Source organism: Patagioenas fasciata, chromosome 3, assembly GCF_037038585.1.
Source record: "Patagioenas fasciata isolate bPatFas1 chromosome 3, bPatFas1.hap1, whole genome shotgun sequence".
NCBI classification, from domain to species: Eukaryota; Metazoa; Chordata; class Aves; order Columbiformes; family Columbidae; genus Patagioenas; species Patagioenas fasciata.
The window spans coordinates 117,950,962-117,972,425 of record NC_092522.1 but is presented as its reverse complement, the minus strand read 5'-3'; the positions used below and the strand labels follow the sequence as shown (position 1 = coordinate 117,972,425).

General features: G+C 42.3%; 1 protein-coding gene across 2 annotated transcripts in view; it reads right to left on the bottom strand.

The window, feature by feature from the left end:
- Nucleotides 1–2,039: 2,039 nt before the first annotated feature.
- FKBP1B (FKBP prolyl isomerase 1B) overlaps nucleotides 2,040–21,464 on the bottom strand; it is a 49,143-nt gene continuing 29,718 nt past the window's right edge. The window contains exons 2-4 of one of the 2 annotated variants that reach the window (XM_071807109.1): nucleotides 5,979–6,042; nucleotides 4,976–5,088; nucleotides 2,040–2,726 (exon numbers count right to left, since the gene is read on the bottom strand). In XM_071807109.1, the coding sequence (XP_071663210.1) occupies nucleotides 2,598–2,726; nucleotides 4,976–5,088; nucleotides 5,979–6,021 (285 nt within the window). In that variant the 5' untranslated portion in view covers nucleotides 6,022–6,042 and the 3' untranslated portion in view covers nucleotides 2,040–2,597. The remainder of the gene's footprint in view (nucleotides 2,727–4,975; nucleotides 5,089–5,978; nucleotides 6,043–21,464) is intronic. The other variant, XM_065834693.2, reaches the window with a different exon arrangement.

Here is a 21,464-nt window from a genome sequence, read left to right as displayed (position 1 = left end):
ACTGCTGAGGGCAAAAGGAAAGTGCACGGCAGCTCTGCAGATAGAGACGATAAGACGGAATGTGATTAGTTCATAAAGCCCAGCAGGAACGTGTTTTTCATGGTAAGAGACCAAGCGAAGGGCAGAGCGATGCCCCACCTATCGCTGTAGATGTAGCAGCAGCTCCCCAACAGCAGGACCAGGAGGTGACCACAGAACCATAGAACCACAGAATCATTTTGGTTGGAAGAGACCCTCAAGATCATCGAGTTCAACCATAACCAAACTCTGGCACTAAACCATGTCCCTAAGAACGTCATCTGTGTACCTTTTAAACCCCTCCAGGGATGGTGACTCCAGCGCTTCCCTGGGCAGCCTGTTCCAATGCTTCACGGCCTTTTCCATTGATAAATTTTTCCTCATATCCGATCTGAACCTTCCCTGGTGCAGCCTGAGGCCGTTCCGGGTATGCTGAGCCAATCCTTGGCACTGCTGCTCACTTCGGACACATTCAGAAAAAGTCCCATACCAGAGCCTCTGTTGTTTATTATTTTTTCTCTTTTTTTTTTTTTTAATGACCAACTAACTTAAATGGGGCCATCGGTAGGAGCAGCTTTAGACTGATGTGCTGCATCGACCTGTGTCTGACAGGGGTGGCAGGGCCATGTTACATTGGTTAAAGACACCTACAAGAGCTCACACCTGCGACTGCTGCAACACAACCTGTGATCTGCAGCCCAGCGCTAAAATCAACCCCAGCAACAGAGGCCAGGGCAGTGGCAACGGAGACTGCGACCTTGAAAAAGAATCTGGGAGAGCTACTGGGCATCATACCCTAGTATACCCTATTTATTAACAGAAAATTAGCCTACCCTAAATAAAAGAACTATTAGTGAAATGTGGATGTGTAACCTCGCTGCTGCAGTGATCCTACATTTCCACCAAAGAAAAGGATCTTGAAAGGCATTTTGTTTCTTTACAGAGAGGGAGACAAGAAGAAATTCCCTCCACCAACCCACAGTGAATAACCATCTGTGAGAGACGGGTTTATAGGCTTATTAATTAACAAGCTCAAATGCAGCTTTGTGGGTGAAATGAACATCTAGAGAAAGAGCACGAGTCGCAGTCACTGGCCACACTGCCAGTCTTGCTGTTCTGTGCTCCTTTTGTGTCTCATCTCCAGCAGCTTTGTGATCTGGCTCCTTACACAGCCTCACACAAGGAAATAATTCACCGACTGCTTGAAATCCTTCCGTCAAATAATTCATTAGTTAAAAACTATGCAAATAGTTCATAGTCAAATTAAATAAAAATTAAATCACAATCCAACAATGCCTTTTTTTTTTGGTCCTACAGCAAAGGGGAAAAGCAAGCCAAAATGTGAGAAATCAAATTAGGTAAAGAAAATAGCAGCACAGAGGCAGCTTCTCCACTCGGGTCCTGCTCCTAAAACCAGATGAATGCCAGTCTGTGCATCTTCCCATCTCCAGCACTTTGTGAATACATACGGCTATCAAATGAAATAAATGTTGCTCAGGCTCAAATGCCAAGAGCCCAGCACAGAAAGTTTGTGGCTGTGTGAACAGCATCAGAAAACGCAGCCTGAAAAAAACAAAGTTGTGTTTAGTGTCCACACCACGCCATGGTTCAGATTTGTTTTGTGAGGCGGATGCACAGAATTCTGCTCTCCTCTGGCCTCTCTCAGCTCGAGCAGAAATTTTTACACTGGTTTTACGTTGTAAATGTGTAGCAATGGCCCAGCACTGCATGTCTTTGAAAAGCATCGTTTTCCATCCCTTCAGCAGCCAAATTTTGGCCAGAGGGGCCATGGGAACCCTCTCTGTCCCAGCAGCCCTCACCTGCACGTCCCTGCTACCTCTGGTCCCTCCGAGATCTTCCGCTCTGCAGCTACAACAGAAGCAGCACATGGAATTATGTGCATTTCATATAGAAGAGAAATAAGTCACAAGCCAATGGGCTGATGATTGTTTGAAGAACTTCTTCTACACCAAAAAGAATTCCAGTGGCTAGAGGAAAGCAGAAAAACAGGAAACAGAAACTGTAAAGTATCAAGATTTTATTGGTTTATAGATATACTTTTAATTCTTAAATGAGACAGTATTTTTTAAAACAGCAGCAAGCAAAACGTACAAGTTGAGAAAAGTGGCAGCGCAGGTAACTCGGTTTGGCTAATGCCCCTTCATGTACAAAGCGTACATTGGATTGTTTTTGAGCACCTTTTGTGATTTATATTTTTTTCTTGGTTTAAGTGTACAGTAAGGCAGTGGTTTTTCAATAAGGAATATATATATATTTATATTTATATATATTTTCAATCATCACCGTGAATTCTTCTTACATGCAAATTAAATAAAATGTACAACTTGAAAATGTTACAACGGTACACATTTTTCCCCAAAGCAAAAGCTTCTAAATACGGACACCACGAAGTTAAAAAAGAGAAGGAAGGCGTAAGAAACCGAACGGCAGGCGCGACTGATAGCACAGCTCCAGCGGGGAAGGTTGGGATCCCAGTGAAGATCCCCCCCGCTGCTGGCAAAGCGAGAATGAACGGATGGTTATTAACAGATGTTTCCAGCCAACTCCCTGGAGAAGATTCACTCTAACCTGAGAAGCTCCACGTCGAAGAGGAGAGTAGCGTTGGGAGGGATGACGCCAGGGTGGCCCGTGGCTCCATAGGCCATCTCAGGTGTGCAGGTCAACTTTGCTCTCTGTCCTAAGCTCATCTGGGGTTTGGAGAAAGGAAAACAGAAGAGAGAAAACAAACAAACCAACCATTATTAGGAGGAAAACTAAGAATAAATCACAGATTTACAAAATCGTGGAAAGTTAGGACCATCAGGGTAATCTTTCAGCTCTTAAAGAAAGCCGAAGCTGCCACAAGCAGCTCAGACGTAGGTCTCCTGACTCCTCACAGCAGATATTCAATTGCCAGAGCCAGTTTGGGAGTCACACAAAGGCTTTTTAATGCGTAGTTTGGCCCATCCTGCCTACGTCAGAGGCAGCTGCAGGAGGTGTGAGTTCCTTCCTTCCTTATTGCCCTAAACTCAGCCCAAGTCTGAGGGCAGACATCTCACCTCAGGCGCTGCTTATTCCAGCAGAGAGCCCTTGCCCCTGGGACGGACAGAAATGCTGATTTCTCTTACTCCAGAGGTAACAGTACAGTGCTCGTTGAGACTTGGGATACCGAGATTCAAATCCCCGCTCTTCCAGCAGAGTATTTTGGGGTGGAGACCTCTCAAACTGCTATTCATGCACCATGATTGAGTATTCATTGGTTTAGAAACAATCCCTGATTTGAAGCAGTGATTTTATTAATTGGAATAACTCAGGTCTCTCTCCCAAGATCACGTACATCACTTAGACTACAGATTATGCAATCTCCTGTTGAATTTTTTTTCGGGTCCTATATGATATGCTAAAGCTTTGATCGCTTTAGGTAGGAGAAAAACGTGACTATGAACTTTTCCACATTCTGGGAGTATTCATATTGTGGGACTGAGGGTATAAGAGCAGATGAGCTCCCCTGGTCCCTGCAGACCGTCTGCTGCTCTGCCAGGCCCCTGCAAGCCAGAAAGCGGGTAAATCACACCTGGGTTTCAGGCTTGGGGCGACCTTGAACTGCCAGAAGTTGAGCAGAGAAATGCAGACACTGCTGACATCTGACAGTCATTAAACAAAGGTTTGAAAAATCTGCATGTTAGACACAGTGAACCGCCCTTTTCCAAGTGCTTTGTGTCAATCGCAGTCCCCAAACCTCTCAAAACCCTGGGGTGGGAGGAGGCAGCCACAAGACTGCATTCAGACCTTGATGCACAAGAAGGAGCACAAGGGCAGCATGCTGCCACCCCAATTACTGGCGTGGCTTTCGGCCACTTATTAATTAAGGGACAGGAGTCAGGGAGCGAGAGTGGTGAAGGAAGAGATAAACTGATTCACCCAGCGCTTGTTATCACCGCTATATCTGCTCTGGCTTCTGGTACCTACAGCACACCAGGGTCCTGAGCTCCTCTTAGGCCTTACTGTAAAGCAAATAACAAAAAGTTCAGCTCAAATCCTTGAGAGGAAGGTGAGTATTTTTCATGGTCTAGGGATCCTCAAACAGACTTCTCCTCTGTCTGGAGAGAAGCATTCCCTTAATGCTTAAATTGCTTTCTCCATAGGTCTGGAAACCATCTTCTCCTCTGTCTGGAAAAGCCTGGTTGCATCACACCTCAGTGGATTGTTTCTCATTCTGCATTCTTTGCTCTATTTAAGCACAAGAAGTTGCTCCTATTATAGTTGTTTTTATAACAATATTTGAGCAGTTTCCTTCTACACTGAATTCTAGGACCCTGAAGCGGGGAGTCATGAGAAATTTGCACCCTGATCACATTCACAATTTGCAGCCTGACCACACTCCTCACGTAGTGGCCGACAAAATGCAAGAGTTGGCAATGAATTGCACTGTGTAGCTCTTTTAGGGTTTTACTGTGTTGGCACTGAAACTGTAATTAAGGGAGGAGAGTTCCTTTTTCCTTAGTGTAGGGGTAGTCAGTGAGTGTTAACTTTTGTAGTTGGGAGCCTGAAGTCATAAAAATTTAACAGTGCAGTTTGGTATCTCATTCAGTAAGGGTCAAAATCTGCAGCTTGGTCATGGATGTCATCAAAAATGGCAGCTCGGACTTTTACAGAGCAGCTGGATAGAGGCCACTCCATAAAACAATAAAACACGGGCACCTGGAACATTTCAGAGGCCACTGTTGTCTCTCTGTGGAGCTGCCCATGGGAAAGGGATGGGGCTTATGGGGGTATCCTTGGATGGACAGAGGAGAACTACAAGAAATGCTGTGTCCAAATGGACCATACTTCCCAAAAACCACTCCGTATGCTACACTGGGATTTCCCCTTGGTCTTGTCCCCATTGCACTGACACTGCTGTGCTCTCACACCCTTCAGCTGGCTGGGAAGTTCAGCCAGAATCATTTCTACGTACCTGTGTAACACCTTCTTCAAACCCTTTAATGACTTCTTGCCTGCCAATCTTGAACCTGAAAGGCTTGTTTCTGTCTCTGGAGGAATCAAACTTCTTCCCATTCTGTAGCATTCCTGCCAAAACAAGACACACACTTGCAGTCTGAGTTATGTCTAAATTTAAGTGCCCAGGGGGGAGGGAAGGAGTGAAAAATTAATGTCTTGGTCACAGTAGTTGCTCATTTCCATTTTCATTTGAAGCTGCATCCAAAATGGATAAGGCAAGAGAGTCAAACACAGTGGCACCATACCGTTACCTTTGCCTTCTAGTAATCTAGGGTCTAGAACGGAAATATATTATTCTTCTTATTCTGAATGCAATAGGTTATAACTCGTATCGTACCAAACATTGCCCAGACATAGAGAAGAGCTGTTGCTCGTACAGCGGAGCTTCCTGGCCAAGGAGATAAAAGCAGGCAAGGAACAAGCAGGAATTTCAGAATTATTTGGGTGGGAAGGGACCTTAAAGATCATCTGTTAATAGTTCCACCCCCTGCCATGGGCAGGGACACCTTCCACTGGACCAGGTTGCTCAAAGCCCCGTCCAATCTGCCCTTGAACACCCCCAGGGATGGAGCATCCACAGCTTCTCTGGGCAGCCTGTGGACAAGAGAAGCCCAACACAGGTGCCTGATCCAGACCTTGCTCCCAAACACAAAAAAACCTCCCCAAAACAAGCCTACAGATAAAGAAACCAAATTTAACGTAAATTTGACTAGGTTTTCTTCTCGTTAAATACTTAGCATTTTTTTTAAGGTGAGAGGGGGGCATGTAGATTCAGGTTTGGGAACTCTTGAGCCAAATTTGCTGCCAGTTGTACTGAGGGTACCTTTGACCTGTTCCTACAAATTTATACCAGAATATCTAAAACTAATATTTGGTACCCTGGACTGTTTACCTTCCCTACTTAATTTACTCAGGAATACTAGAATAATATGCACTACACAAATGTGGACATTCCATACCATGAGTACAAAACTGCATTACAACTGCACATCTGCTCTTCATCCAGAGAGAATTGTGAAGACTCTGCATTCAAAAATACAAAAATAGTGGGGACATTTATAAGAATACTACTCTCAGTCTTTGTATTTTCATTCAGCCACCGAAGACAGTCACAGGAACACCGTACTCATTCCTTTGGATGGACACAACACGGTTCCAACCCATATATTGTGAACACGTGCCCAGATTCTACAGCAAATGGATGACTATTCACAGATCGCTACATGATTAGGTATCCTCATTCTCTTTTCCAACAGTGGGTAATTATGGTAGCTTTCAACTTAAAAGTACCTGGTAACTGCTCTTTCAAAATGTTATACTCTGGATATTGCAAGGTTGGGCTGATATTTATATATTAGAACAAATCCTTTCTTTCGAATGCTGTAGCACCAGTGTTCTGGGCATTTACCATGACTCCTGTGCAAGGTGCTGAATAAAGTTCATTAATAAACAAATATCTGAGGACGTTTAAGGTTGGAAACAACATTACCAAGCACAGTTTTGACAGAAAATACTGAGAAATACCACTCTTACGATCCAATAAGAAAAATACAATCTAATTACTTTCTTTTCATTAAAGCAGTTATATTGAGACCAGCTCAATGCACAAGTTTTATTTGTCAGTGAAAACCATTAGTTATTGTCCAAACAACAACAAGCTTGCTTAAAAGTCTGTGTTATGAATGAAAGGTAAATACGATGTACTAGAATAAAGAGAAAAAAAAACGGTAGGATTCATCTTACCAACCTTCATGCTTCATCTTACCAATCTTTATGCTTCTAAGATATAGCCAGCTACTTGTGAGCTAATTGCTCTGCTTCCCTTCCTAATCAAGTCAGAGAAAAATGCACTTTTAGGGGGCAATTCATCTAACCAAAATGAGGGATCTACATTAGGACATAAAGAATTGCATCCTCACAGTGCCTATTTCTTTGCAATGAGTATAAGGGAAATCTGAACAACCAGCTCAGACAGAGATGTCTCCAAGTTCATTAGTGGTTCGATCAGTGGTGATGGAATTCTGGACTTGCAGTAATGAGTACACGGTACCTGATCATTCCAGTGGGGTTCTGTGTCCAGATATTTCACATCACTATTAAAACCAAATGCCATATTAAGGCAAATCAGCTGCTGACCAAGTCCAACATTTGTCAAAGATGGTACTTCAGAGGTGTGGGTATATAAGGCCTTAGGAGGAAAATCACAGAATCACACAGAATCCCAGAATGTCAGGGATTGGAAGGGACCTCAAAAGCTCATCCAGTCCAATATCCCCGTTGGAGCAGGAACACCCAGATGAGGTTACACAGGAAGGTGTCCAGGTGGGTTTGAATGTCTGCAGATTAGGAGACTCCACAACCCCCCTGGGCAGCCTGGTCCAGTGTCTGTCACCCTCACTGAGAAGTTGTTTCTTCTCAAATTTAAGCGGAACCTTTTGTGTTCCAGTTTGTACCCATTGCCCCTTGTCCTATCATTGGTTGTCACCGAGAAGAGCCTGGCTCCATCCTCGTGACACTCACCCTTTAGATATCTGTAAACATTAATGAGGTCACCCCTCAGTCTCCTCCAAGCTAAAGAGCCCCAGCTCCCTCAGCCTTTCCTCACACGGGAGATGCTCCACTCCCTTCATCATCTTTGTTGCCCTGTGCTGGACTCTCTCCAGCAGTTCCCTGTCCTTCTGGAACTGAGGGGCCCAGAACTGGACACAATATTCCAGGTGTGGTCTCACCAGGGCAGAGTAGAGGGGAAGGAGAACCTCAATCATGGAATAACCTGCCCATAAGGTACATTTTATAACCTTCACTATTAGCGCTTGTCATATTGCTTAAGTTTTTTGCAGTTTTTTCTAGTTACAGACACACATGGGCTTATTTGTAAGGGAGAAAACCAGTGTGTGTCTGGAGGAGGGCAGGTGGGGAGACGCAGCTCGGGGGGAACTCGCAGGCGTATCATATAATCCTTTTTGAAGTATTTGATCTTACATTTAAATGGCAGTCCTTCCTTACAGCAATTTTATTTTTTAAACACATCATAAAAACCTACGATTCTATGAAACGGAAGGAGGCTATTACAGAATCCAAATATTTAATAGTTTTAATATTAAAACTTAGTACTGTCATTACAGTCTGCATGTTCAAAGCAGTATGCAAGCATTAATTATTCTTCACAGCAGCCCAAGAAGGTAGAAGAGGATATTTATTATAAAATAGCCTCAGTCTGGAAGTTCAGATTCAGATGCAAAGTTCCACAGCACTTTAGTTGCTTTCTCTTCATTTTGTAACTAAATCCTATTAAAATACTTAGCTTGAAGGTCTGATGGTTTACTAAATACCACATGTCAAACTGGCGGCAGAATCAGAATTAACTCTTCAGTGATCCTGTCAGCAGCGACTGGACAGTATTTCCCATTTAAAATAATGTTTCTATCATCTGCCCATGAGCTTGCTAGTCTAATATATATCTCATATAATAACTGACCCCCATTTCACCACCAAAACCTATAGAAGATGTGTTTGGCCTTGTAGATGAAAACAGGCTGCTTCTCTTATATTTACGGTAACATCGTATTTTCAGCAGTGGTTGAAAATTCGTCAGGTGATGAATTCAGGAATGTAACCTCCTCTGCCATCACCCCATGTTATTGCTTTGGAGAATAAACTGGGATTCAAAGAGCCAGATGTGTCTATATTTGCCAAAGCTCTGGCAGGAGCGTCAATTTTTATATGACTATCCTTTAAATGTACATGTAGTTTTGAAATGAGTCAGAGTCCCCACGTGCCCTGGAGAAGTTCCGATCCGGATTTAGATTTGAACTTTAGATCTCTCTTATCTCTCTATTTCTGAAAGTCAGAGTGGACTATTCAGACTCCTGGGAGCTAAAACAACCTCATGTTTTATTTTCTCTCTTGCTAATGCATCAATTGATTTTCTTTTTGTGAACAAAATTGATTTGGTTAGTATTCTTCAACAAGGAAGGATGCCCATCTTCAGCCAGCTAGTGCCTTTATTTATCTAACTAACAACAAGGAGAAAGAAATCACAACCTGGAACTGAATTGTTTTGCAAAGTCAGAATGATCAATAAGAGTTTTGACCAAGCAAGGACATCTAGATGCCCATATCCTTACTTGTTATAATAACCTTACATCTGATTCTGAAAGGTAACAATCATTGTATTGAAATAATTAATTCTACAAATTCAGTTACCAGAGTACTGTGTGGATTTGAAAACATTTTGATCTACAAAGTGTCCCAATTAATAACTAAGTTTTAAAAATCAGGGGGCTGTAGAAAAGGAGATGTTTCAGATCATTGGTTCTGCTGAGTGATTGAAGTTCAGCTCATTGAAGCTGAAGATCAAAGAGTGGACAAATCATTTTGTTAAGGAACACGACTAGGGATCCATCTAAAACACCAAGAACACAATGTCATTTGGGCTAAAACCGCAGTGAAAGCAAAACTTCAGTCTAGGTTTAACACAAGCTATTATTTCTCACTAAAACATAGGTACGTCTGCATTATCTCTTTTAAGATGAATTAACTAACTGAGGTCAGTCAACCTCAGCCAAGATCATACCATCATAACTGTTGAATCTTTTAGCGTAATAACTGCCAAATCTTTTATTATTTCAATAGTTTGACAGAGGAGCAGAGTTTCATACTGCCATAAAGATCTTGTGCATGAAATAAAAACAAATCCATGTAGGAAGAAGATCCTGTAAGTGCTTCTGCCATGGGAAAAGCTCAATCTTTATTTGTTATCGGAGAACCTATATTACTGAAGTGCAGTCAGGAACATAAAGACACGAATGCTGCAGCAGGACCACAGGCTAAGTTTCTTTTTACCAGAGGGTTCTTTCATCTGAGAATGATTCATCTGGGAATTCAACCAACCACATAACGCAAATCCACAGGACCAGCCCAGCTTATTTAGACACCCAACTTACACCTATGGTCCTAACAAAGCCATGCCCCAAACCATGACCAAACCATTTTCTATACAAAAGATGCATGGATGGATGGATGGAGAGAGAGACAACAGCAAAGGCCCTCCATAGATAGCCAGTCAAGTGTATGTGCCCAAATTTAGAACATTATGGTGTAAAATTCCACTGCTAATGTTGGCCACATCAACAGTAGAAACTGCATCTCATGACAGGTTACTTCTACAGTTAATGGAGAAAGAGAGGTTATGTCCAAGAATTATTAATCCCACTTAGATTTAGATGTTAGGGCTGCAATAGCCTCCCAGAATTGTTTACCATTCTCAGTCAACTAACTGACAAAAGTTGAAAAGTTAACAACATTAATTTTAAATGCTAGACAGCCTGCTTTTTATAGGGCCTTAGTGAGGAGGTATTAACTCATCCATCCATACCCAAATGAAGTAAACAGAATTGCATCCCAGGCTTCACTGGCTCCAGTGTTTACTGAATTATTTGTCTCTGCGGTGCTGATGCATTCTGGGAATCAGAATATGGAGATCCTAATCCAGGACAAATCCCTTGATTTCCCCAGTTGCTCTCCTTTTAGTCTTGTACAACGGGATTCACTTACCTTATGAATATTAAAGGGTTATATTGAATAGGTGAATTTCAAAAACCAGCAGTATTTGTCTGCAAAGTATTGCATTACCTTATTTTTCAGACTTTAGTTACCTACAGAACATAAAGGCAACACTGGAAGACAGCTACTTTCTGAACGTATGTTGGCAGCAGAAAGAGGGGCAACTATTCAGAAGGTGTTTCCAGGACACTAATCTGTTCCATTTGATGTAGGCCAGAGGTTCTTCAGGACAGGGACTATATTTTGATGCCCTTTAATGCAAAGAGGTTTCCAGTTACGCCTTGTAATAAATCTGTGCTGTTATAAACTTGTCATTCAGTTTGGCTCCCAGGATTCTCAGAGGCAGCATTTGCTGCAGTTAGTGGTGTTGTGGGTTAAGCATATTTTAACTCAAGTGTTTATTTTTTTCCTTGAAATATATTATTTCTAATGTCAAAATATAGAATCATAGAATCATTTTGGTTGGAAGAGACCCTCAGGAGCATCAAGTCCAACCATAACCTAACTCTAGCACTCTCAATATTTGTTGAGAGAATTTCACACAAGCTGGAAATTGTGATTTTTTTTCACCCATTTATATCCTGTAACTATTAATATTACTAATATACACTTTAAGTCTGGAACATATATTATTGGGAAGCTTCTAGAAACTGCAGAAAAGTTTTTGTGTCAACATCGACCCCCTCACAGCGTATGGAGGAGGACACAGTTCAGCAAAGCAGTTCTATGTAATCATGTAGGAGCAGTGGGACAAAAACATCAATAAAGCCACAAATCACATCCCAGGTTGGTTTAGACCAACAAAATTCCACTGATTTCAGTGGTGTTATTAACATTTCACATTAAAATAGATCGGTTCTCTTCAGGACTCAGTTCTGGCACACTGCGGCAAAGCTGAGTCTCATGCCTAACACAGCTGGGAAACTTCTGGTTTCTCATCAGGAACAAGAACAGTTCCCACGTATCTTAGTTTTAAATGGAGAGATGTGGACAGCCCTTTTCTAGACAAACACAGCCAGTGCCTTGTGTTTCTGCTCCAGGGAAATGCCTGGAGGACTTAATGTGCCTCCAGCTCATTCCATCAGAATCCAGATCTGCGCAAGCCGGGTATCTCCCATTTCTTACCTCTTCATTTACTATTTTATTCTTACCTCAAAACACGATTCACTCTTTTACACCTTTTCGTCATAACAACAGCTCCCAGTCACCTGTAGTTACACCTGCCCCTAAGCCTCCTTCCGAACAACCATGCCAGAAGTAGCGTGTCCCTCTGTGATTTCCTTGATTTGACTTCCAAAGTAAACTCTTTTGTGGACAAATTTGGCATCTCACCAGTTTTACTGATGAAAATTGTTTCAGTCAGAAATGGTGATTCTTGTAACAGAAATGAAGAGTGTTGAACAGGAGCTGGAGGACGCTTTCAGTCCCTACGTGATGTTGAAACAGTGGGTCATCCTACTGTGTCCTGGACATTGCCTTATGAGAAACAGGCTGTCCAGGGCAGTGGTGGAGTCACCATCCCTGGAGGGGTTTAAAACATATAGATGAGGTTCTTAGGGACATGGTTTAGTGCCAGAGTTAGGTTACAGTTGGACCTGATGATCTTAAGGGTCTCTTCCAACCAAAATGATTCTATGATACTATGAAAAAAGGATTGGTTGGCTTAGACTGTATTTTTCTGACAGTTTACAGCCACTCAAAAAAATATTATGAACCTTTTTAGGGCAATTTTCAGTCTAGAGGGGTAATAGTTGAAGAGTTTGGGGGTGCATCTCTGCAGCTTATCAACTCTTTACCACAGTTTTTTGTTTGTTTGTTTAAAAAGGCAACAGCAGCTATTTGAATGAGCCATTTGTTGCCATGACAAACAACCTCTGACTTGAAGTATAGAACAGGGAAATGGATAGTGGTGGTGGTCACTTCTGAGTTCCTGCTACCGCAGCGCACTCCAGTAATGGTTGATCTTTTCAACGCAGGCAGCCTGGCTGCTTCATTTTCTTCATGTATTATATACTCATATATCTTTAATGTGGAGTAAAAGCAACACAATCAATTATTTATTACGCAGCTGACAGCATGCAATGAAGACACAACAGACAACTATTCAATAATGCATTACCATGCACTATATATCAGTGTTGCGTACGACCGCAAGACAATATGAAAGAGCCTTGCACTTAGCTTGACTTCACAGCCAAGGAAATTACTTGCAATTGTCTGGTTCCCTCTGCTGAAAAGCATTATACTGTCCTAATGGCTTTATGGATTTGCATATTTTTAGAAGAGAAGAGAAAGTAGATTTACCCTTATCAAGGCAGATATGAGGCTCAATACTAGCACATTCTACATGAATTGTAAGGAGACCAAAACAATTCCCTTGGTACTCTGTTGCCTTAAAACAGTCACTTCATTTTAGGGTTTGATTCTGTTACCATTACAAAGTTCAGCTGTAAAATATACATGTTCTGCAGCAAAATTTCAAATTTCATTTGAATAAACATGGCAGAATCAGGTCAATCTGGGCATGCTAATGATTAGGACAACAGGTGTCTAAAGAAACATTTTATAGATAATATATTACTACAGAAACACTTTGCATCTCTTGCACCTCTACTCTCAAATACCATGTCCTGTAACACAGGCTCTGGAGGGAGAGGGAACGTTCTTGACCGAGCTACATCCTTCTGTCCTTGCCCTCTGGTACCAGCCAAGAAGCACAAAGAGCAGTTCAAGAGCACGGATGTAATACAAATTAAGACATTTTGCAAGATTTCCCACCTGAACACATGCAGCAGAGCTTGGCCAAAGAGTTCTGGCCATCTAGTGCACCGAGATAATAGGACAATACAACTCATCTCCTTTTTTCCTTCTTGGTTTCATTCTCAGACTCATCCTATGCCACAACACATACACATTTTCTTCTCTCCCTTTTTGTTTGATGATTGCCTACGCAATGATGGTATGGATTTGACATTTTGGCCTGTAGCACTATACGAATGTGCAGATGACCTTCCACTGGGATGTTACACACTTCAGTGGGGGGTTAAACATCATTGAAATAGGTGAACATGATACCCGTCTATCTTTTAGTGCATGGCACAAGGGCCCAAACTAGGTCACCAAAGCTTCTCAATAGAGATCTGGGTGCAGGGAGCATGGAAAAACCCCACGGAAAGCAGAAAAGGGTCTTCAGGCGTTTCTTGGGAAAGCTCTGAGCATGGCTCTGAGATCACATGAGAGGGAGGTTTTAGATTAAGAGAAAAGAACCACCTTCCTGACTAGTGACCTCCTGCTCAGGGAAAGTGGATATTGGATGATCTGACAGAAGAAACACCTTCCCAACCCAATATAACAATACTGCATCAGCTGTTCAGTGTGCTTTAATGACGAGCTGCTCCCAGACTGGGCATCCTTTGATCTTTAACTGTCTAGACTTCCAGTATTTCCTTCTGAATAAAATCTGTGCTGAAATCTTAATTTATCAGTGCAGCACTTCTGATTCCCTTGGCTTAAGCTGGCAACAGCCTTGTGGCAAATCAACCCATCACTAGCAGGGCACTGGATTAACAGGCTATGCATAGCCAGAGAGAATAAATAGCACGGAAAAAGTACAATCTTAGTGTGTTACCACTTAATACCAAGATGTTAAAACGCTATGTTGGCCTTTAAGGCATTTTGAAGTGAAAAATAACGTTTCTCCCCACACCCCTCGTGAATGTTCTTTCTCTCCTGCAGGTCCCTGTTTACCCAGTCCTTTGTCACATCCCATTTTTTGATACATAGCATGGCTATACCTCCTTTACAGCGGGGTTTGTAACCTCATCTGGGTATTCCTGCTCTGGCAGGGGGATTGGACTGGATGAGCTTTTGAGGTCCCTTCCAATCCCTAACATTCTGTGAGAGCCTTGCTGAAACTCATCTTGACAAACACAACAATCACCTAACACCATGCAAAGGACTTAGCTAGTACTCTGTTCTCAAAGAAAAAGGAGGAAAAAAAATATTGGGAAAAGGGAGACACACACAAGTTGGTTCACAAAAATGGGTGTTAACTGAGCCATGTGAGAAGGTGCAGTCAATACGCCAAAAATACATATACTCTAAATAAGTCAGAAGCAGACATCGCGGTTCCATCATGATCTCATATGTACATAAAACATACATAATGCAGAAGACAAGCACTTTTTATCCGGGCTGTCCAACTTTTTGATCCAGACTGGTCAGATGTTCCTGTGATGTGTCCTATTTCGGAGATGTGGTATAACTTTCCTGGCTGCCGTTATGTAATATCCCCTCCCTTCACAAGCATGCGGAGAATTCCTGGGGAATTGCCTCCTCCCGTCAGTGATTCCAAGTGGGAAAATAAGACATGACTTCACTGGCATCAAGCTGGGGCCACCATGGGGCCCCACTTCAGCGTAACACACCATTTCCAGGGTAATCAGGTAGAACGCGCTGCTGTTTCACTCCAGGAACGAATCTCTTGCTCAAGAGCAGAGAAGGACGGGTATCTAGATGCTGTGCTCTCTCCATTGATGTGGACAGACCATAGACTTCTACGCAGCTAAAGACTATTGAGATTAATTTCACTCAAAACAACTTGATCACAGACAAGATTAGGGAAAAAATGCAGTTTAAAACCAAGTTGGCTTTGATTTGTGTACCAAACGCCTTCCTGTGGATTATGTTGCCCAAGGTCCTTTAAACCCAGTGACTGCACATCGACCTAGAAGTCACTAATTGTGTAGTAATACACACAGCAAACATACCGCAGAAATAACAGATGATAAAAGCCACTTCTAGTCTTTGAGTGAACTCTGAGAAGGGTTTATTAACAAGTTATATACTGAGTAACCCTCATTATGTTGTCAAAAGTTCAGCCTACTATTAAGATCCAATAAAACCCAGCATATTGCCAAGCAGTCTTTATCATTCGCTGCAATGGTCCCGTGTGTCTTATTCAGACACCATTACTTTTCTAGGCTGTCATTTAAAAGGTGTATGAGATACGCTCATCAAAGGACAATTTTTTCTCAGTAGGTATAGTTTATTCTTCCCACCTGATAGGAATGCACTTGCTTTCACAAAAAAAAAAAAAAAAGAGAGAGTATTTTTGCAGTATTGTTTTCAATACAAACAGTGCTTTACATGCTCCAAGGCAGACCCTAGCAGTGTCACAAATATCTCCCTGCCTGTAAACTCTGACAGTATGTTTTGAAACTATATTAGCTACGAAATTCTTCTGCTACATTTGTTTCTTAATTTTGTTCGTCCTTCCTGGTGTTGCAGATTCTCATTGGTATAAACTGGCACAGTTCCCCCGCTATTAATAAAAGTATAAAAATATATGTAGCAGTTTAAGACCTGGATCATGGTAATTCAACCTAAGTTGAATGGTGCACTTGGGACTATTCTCCAGAGCAGACTCCTGCAAGCATACAGAATACAGAATCACAGAATCACAGAACAATAGAATCATTTTGGTTGGAAGTGACCCTCAAGATCATCACGTCCAACCATAACCTAACTCTAGCACTAACCCATGTCCCCTATGTGCCTTTTAAACCACTCCAGGGATGGTGACTCCACCATTTTCCTGGGCAGCCTGTTCCAATGCCCAGCAACCCTTTCTAGGAAGAATTGCTTCCTAATATCCAATCTAAACCTCCCCAGGTGCAACTCGAGGCCATTTCCTCTCATCCTATCACTTGTTACTTGGGAGAAGAGACCAACCCCCTCCATGCTACACCCTCCTTTCAGGCAGTTGCAGACAGTGATAAGGTCTCCCCTGAGCCTCCTTTTCTTCAGGCTGAACAGCCCCAGGTCCCTCAGCCGCTCCCCATCACACTTGTGCTCCAGACCCCTCACCAGCTTCATTGCCTCCTCTGTACTCTCTCTAGTACCTCAATGTCTTTATTATGATGAGTGGCCCAATAAAGGGTCCAAATATCATAGATCTGTGATGAGAGCAAAAAGATGGATGTCAAAAAGAACAGGTTCTGTCACCAGACAGCTCTGTAAGTATAACTCACCTTAATTTTATTCCCTGTGAAACAATGACTGTGTTTTCACGAAGGTCAGAAAGAGAGTCACTGGCACATCCAGCAATATTATTATTAATTAATATACTTTGCCTTGTGTATCTTGAAAGGCTTCATTCAGTAAGCCTTTACAGTATCTTCAGAGCCACAGTGGAATGGAGCTATTAACAGCACAGTTTGTTATTATAAATAGGTCTTTTCCATCTCTAAGTTTTGATCTCGATGATCTTGTAAACAAACTATGGAAAAAGTGGCACAGCTGTTATCTTGACAGATGGGTCTCAGGCATTGCTCCGCTGGACATCAGACAGTCGTCTCTCTGGAGAACAATAGGAATTTCCAAGTGCCTGTATCTGTTTTCATCTACTCAACAAGCCACTCAGGTCTTGGACTAGTGAGGGGAAGAAGCAAGGAGAACACAAAATCAATGTTTTGGGGGAAACATTTCAGAGCAAGAGATGAGAATCAGATGAGTATCACCTATTAGTGACTTCCCCATTGAGTTTTACTAAACTGACAGAAGAAGAATCAGAAGTTTCTTACGGAGGCAATGAAGACAAACAGGCATTTCCAGAAGGTGAGATACAGAAAACCATCACTGAGTCAAAGTGTAGCCTGTAGCCATCAGGACAAGGAAAGAACAAAGGTGCACCTCAATTATCAACTCCTTCTAGAATTTAGCATCATTATCTATTTTGGATGCAGAGTTTTGAATCTGGTTTTAAGGACAAACACAAGTCTGAGAAAGGTTCATCCTGGTTGGTAGAGAGGGTGCTGCTGCCACCTTTTCTACCACAAACACTTGCCACAGGCCCCACAAGTTCAACTCCACCTCAAGCCTGAATTTAAATGCATGTCTTTCATCTTGGCTGATGGTATTCTCATCATCAGACAAGCAAACACCCAATGGCATCACCCTCTTGAATCTGGTAGCTGGAAATGGAGAATGATGAAGTCAGGAGAAAATTAAGCAAGCAGTAATTCAGGAGGTCAGTGGGATGGACAGAGACCTAAATCCCAATCCTTGCTCCCTTGCCAGGGAAGGTTCAGATTGGATATTAGGAAAAATTCCTTCATGGAAAGGGGTGTAAAGTACTAGAACAGGCTGCCCAGGGAAGTGGTGGAGTCACCATCCCTGGAGGGGTTTAAAGGATGTGTAGATGAGGTTCTTAAGGACATGGGTTAGTGCCAGAGTTAGGTTATGGTTGGACTCGATGATCTGGAGGGTCTCTTCCAACCAGAATGATTCTATGATTCTATGACTTGCTGATCAGCTGTGCTGATGTTGTGTAGGGTTTGTCCCTGCATTGTTTAGACAAAGTTCTATTGCCTTCAGCAGGAGTTTGAGGATGGACTGCACAGATCAAAATGTTTTTCCAAAAGGAGAAGTATTTTCACACTCAGGACTGCAACAGCAAACAAAAGACATCGTCAATTAAGCCAGTTTAGATACTACAAATAGAAGTAGTAGTCAGTCCATAGACACAAACAACAAAGATAAATATTGCCAAAAATACCTCAATAGCGTGACAGAGTGGAAAACAACAAGAGAGCGGACCAAACAGTGAAGCCTTTCATAAACAAAAGTAGAAGATTTCAGACTTAACAGCAAAATGTGTAATATTATCATCTGTAAACGCAAAAACGGAGATGGTGACTACACTGCATGACTCACAAGAATTGCTGTAGACCTTCCAGCTCTCTATCACAGATCACACTATCTTTTATCATCCCAGTAACTGTAACTGAAAAAGTAGCATCCTATGAGTAACGTACTATATGAAGTCAGTAAAAAACTCACAATCAAATGGCCAAAAAATACGCATCATGACCACACTAACAAAGGATGTTTTTCTGCAGAAAAATAACAGCTTGTTCTGTTCAATTTATCCAAAATTCTAAAGAAAATACAATTCAGGATTGAATGGAATGAAAGAGAGAAACATTTTGCTTTAGAAAATGGGAGAAAAAAGCACCTTACGGTTATCTGAAATGTTTCATTCTACTGAAAATAGATTGCTTTGTTTTCAGATATTAATATGAACTATTTAAATTCATCTTCGATGAGGTCTAGGGAGTTCTTGAGTACCACCACATTTCCAATTATTCAACACCAAGTATAATTTAGCTACATTCAAGCTAAAAGACACCAGAGCTATTAAGGAGAAAACATAAAAGGAAAAGAGAAAAGTTAAAATTCATAAAGGGTGTGTTGAAGGGGAGGCATATCAGATAAAACTCAAGTATCCAGACAGCCAAACCAGACAAAACAAAGGCAGAACTGAGCTAAAATTTGGATCAAAGAAGCTGAGATTTATGTGAGAGGGATACAGTTATCTGGTCTATAATAAACATTCACCCAGACACTCAGAGGTATTTTATATCATTTTCAAAAATAATTGAACAGATCTTCCACGGGTCCCGAGGGAACTGGCAGATGAAACTGCAAAGCCACTATCCATCATATTTGAAATATCGTGGCAGTCTGGTGAAGTTCCCACTGACTGGAAAAGGGGAAATGTAATTTTTAAAAAGGGAAAAAAGGAAGACCTGGGGAACTACAGGCCAGTCAGTCTCACCTCCACACCCAGCAAGATCCTCCTGGAAACTATGTCAAGGCACATGGAAAATAAGGTGATGACTGGTGGCAGCCAACTAGGCTTCACGAAGGGAAAATTGTGCCTGACAAATCTAGAGTCCTTCCATGATGGGGTTATAGTGTTGGTGGATGAGGGAAGAGCAAGTGATGTCATCTACCTGGACTTGTGCAAAGCATTTGACACTGTCCCACACAACATCCTTATCTCTATATTGGAGAGACATGGATTTGTTGGATGGATGACTTGGTGGATAAGGGATTGGCTGGATAGTCACACTCAAAGAGTTGTGGTCAACGATCCAAGTGGAGACCTGTGATGAGTGGTGCTCCTCAGGGGTCGGTGCTCTTTAACATCTTTGTCAGCGACAAAGACAGTGTGATCAAGTGCACCCTCAGTAAATTTGCCAATGACATCAAGCTGAGTGGTGCAGTTGACATGCTAGAGGGAAGAGATGCCATCCAGAAGGACCTTGACAGGCTTAATAGGTGGGCGCATGTGAACCTTGTAAAGTTCAACAAGGCCAAGTGCAAGGTCCTGCACGTGGATCAGGGCAATCGCAAGCACAAACACAGGCTGGGCAGAGAATGGATTGAGAGCAGCCCTGAGGAGAATGATATGGGGATGTCGGTAAATGAGAAGCTCAACATGAGCTGGCAATGTGCACTCACAGCTCAGAAAGCCAACTGTGTCTTGAGTCACATTAAAAGACGAATGACCAGCAGGTTGAGGGAGGTGATTCTGCCACTCTGCTCTGCTCTCAGGAGACCTCACCTGGAGTACTGCATTCAGCTTCAGGCCCCCCAACATAAGAAAGACATGGACCTGTTGGGGAAGGTCCAGAGGAGGGCCTTAGAGATGATCAGTGGGCTGGAGCATCTCTCCTATAAAGACAGATTAAAAGAGTTGGGGTTGTTTGGCCTGGAGAAGCCTTCAGGGAGATGTTACAGCAGCCTTCCAGTACCTAAAGGGGCCTATAAGAAAGATGGAGAGGAACTTTTTACAAGGGCATGTAGTGATAGGACAAAGGGTAATGGCTTTAAACAGAAAGAGGGTAGATTTAGATTACACATAAGGAAGAAATTCTTCCCCATGAGGGTGCTGAGACACTGAACAGGCTGCCCAGAGAAGCTGTGGATGTTCCATCCCTGGAAGTGTTCAAGGTCAGGCTGGACGAGGCTTTGATCAGCCTGCTCTGGTGGAAGGTGTACCTGTCCATGGCAGGGGGGTTGGAGCTAGATGACCTTTATGGTCCCTTCCAACCCAAACCATTCTATGATTCTACCTGACCAGGTAACACAGCTCACTCCGTGTTCCATAATATATAATGTTATGAAACATGTGAAAGCTCTATTCATTTAAGATGCTGCTTCCACTTTCCTGTTTTGCACAGCAAAGCATTTGTGGGAGTGAATTTCTCTCAGTTTTGTGTACCTTCTTAATGCTCAAACATGTATCTGCAGATTTACTGGCTGTCTGCATCAGGAGTTCCAGTGATCTGCAAGCTGTGCAAGCTGACCTATTAGAGAGCAGTGTAGGGGAAAGGGACCTGGGGGTCCTGGTGGACAGCAGGATGACCATGAGCCAGCACTGGGCCCTTGTGGCCAGGAAGGCCAATGGTACCTGGGATACAATCCAATCCCTGACATTCTGTGATTTTGTGATCCTGCTCACAAGAGTGGCAATCACCCAGGCTACTGAGTCTTTGGAAATCATTCATCAGAACTGTGTGTTCTGGCTGTTCATGTTATCAGACAGTTGCCAGGAAAAGAAAAGGAAATTAAGTGGAAAATTACATAAAACCAATGAACTTAAGTAAACTAATTTTCAAATAAATTTTAAAAACCCTACTGATTTGACTAGAAACTGACAGGGGTACAAATCTCTCTCATGGGAAATCAAGTTTATTTGTGACTTTTTCAAGAAAAGGGATGCAGAGAACTTGAATTGGTCAGTATATCTGTGTTCTCTAACACAGAATATCTGTGAGCTCCTGCCTGCTCACATGACTGAAGATCACTATCGACACAGCCTGGCACTCTTAAGCCATAACTCTATTTTAACAGGAACAAACCACATGAAAACATGTTCTGCATCTCATTTTGTGTCTCACGTGCTCTGCACAGTCTGTGGGCTCAGGCAGTATCCTAGAGACACACAGCACCATATACTGCATTCGTATTTTGCCTATTATAAGCATCCACCTAGCACAGTAAATATCACTGTGTAGTAAAAGCACCAT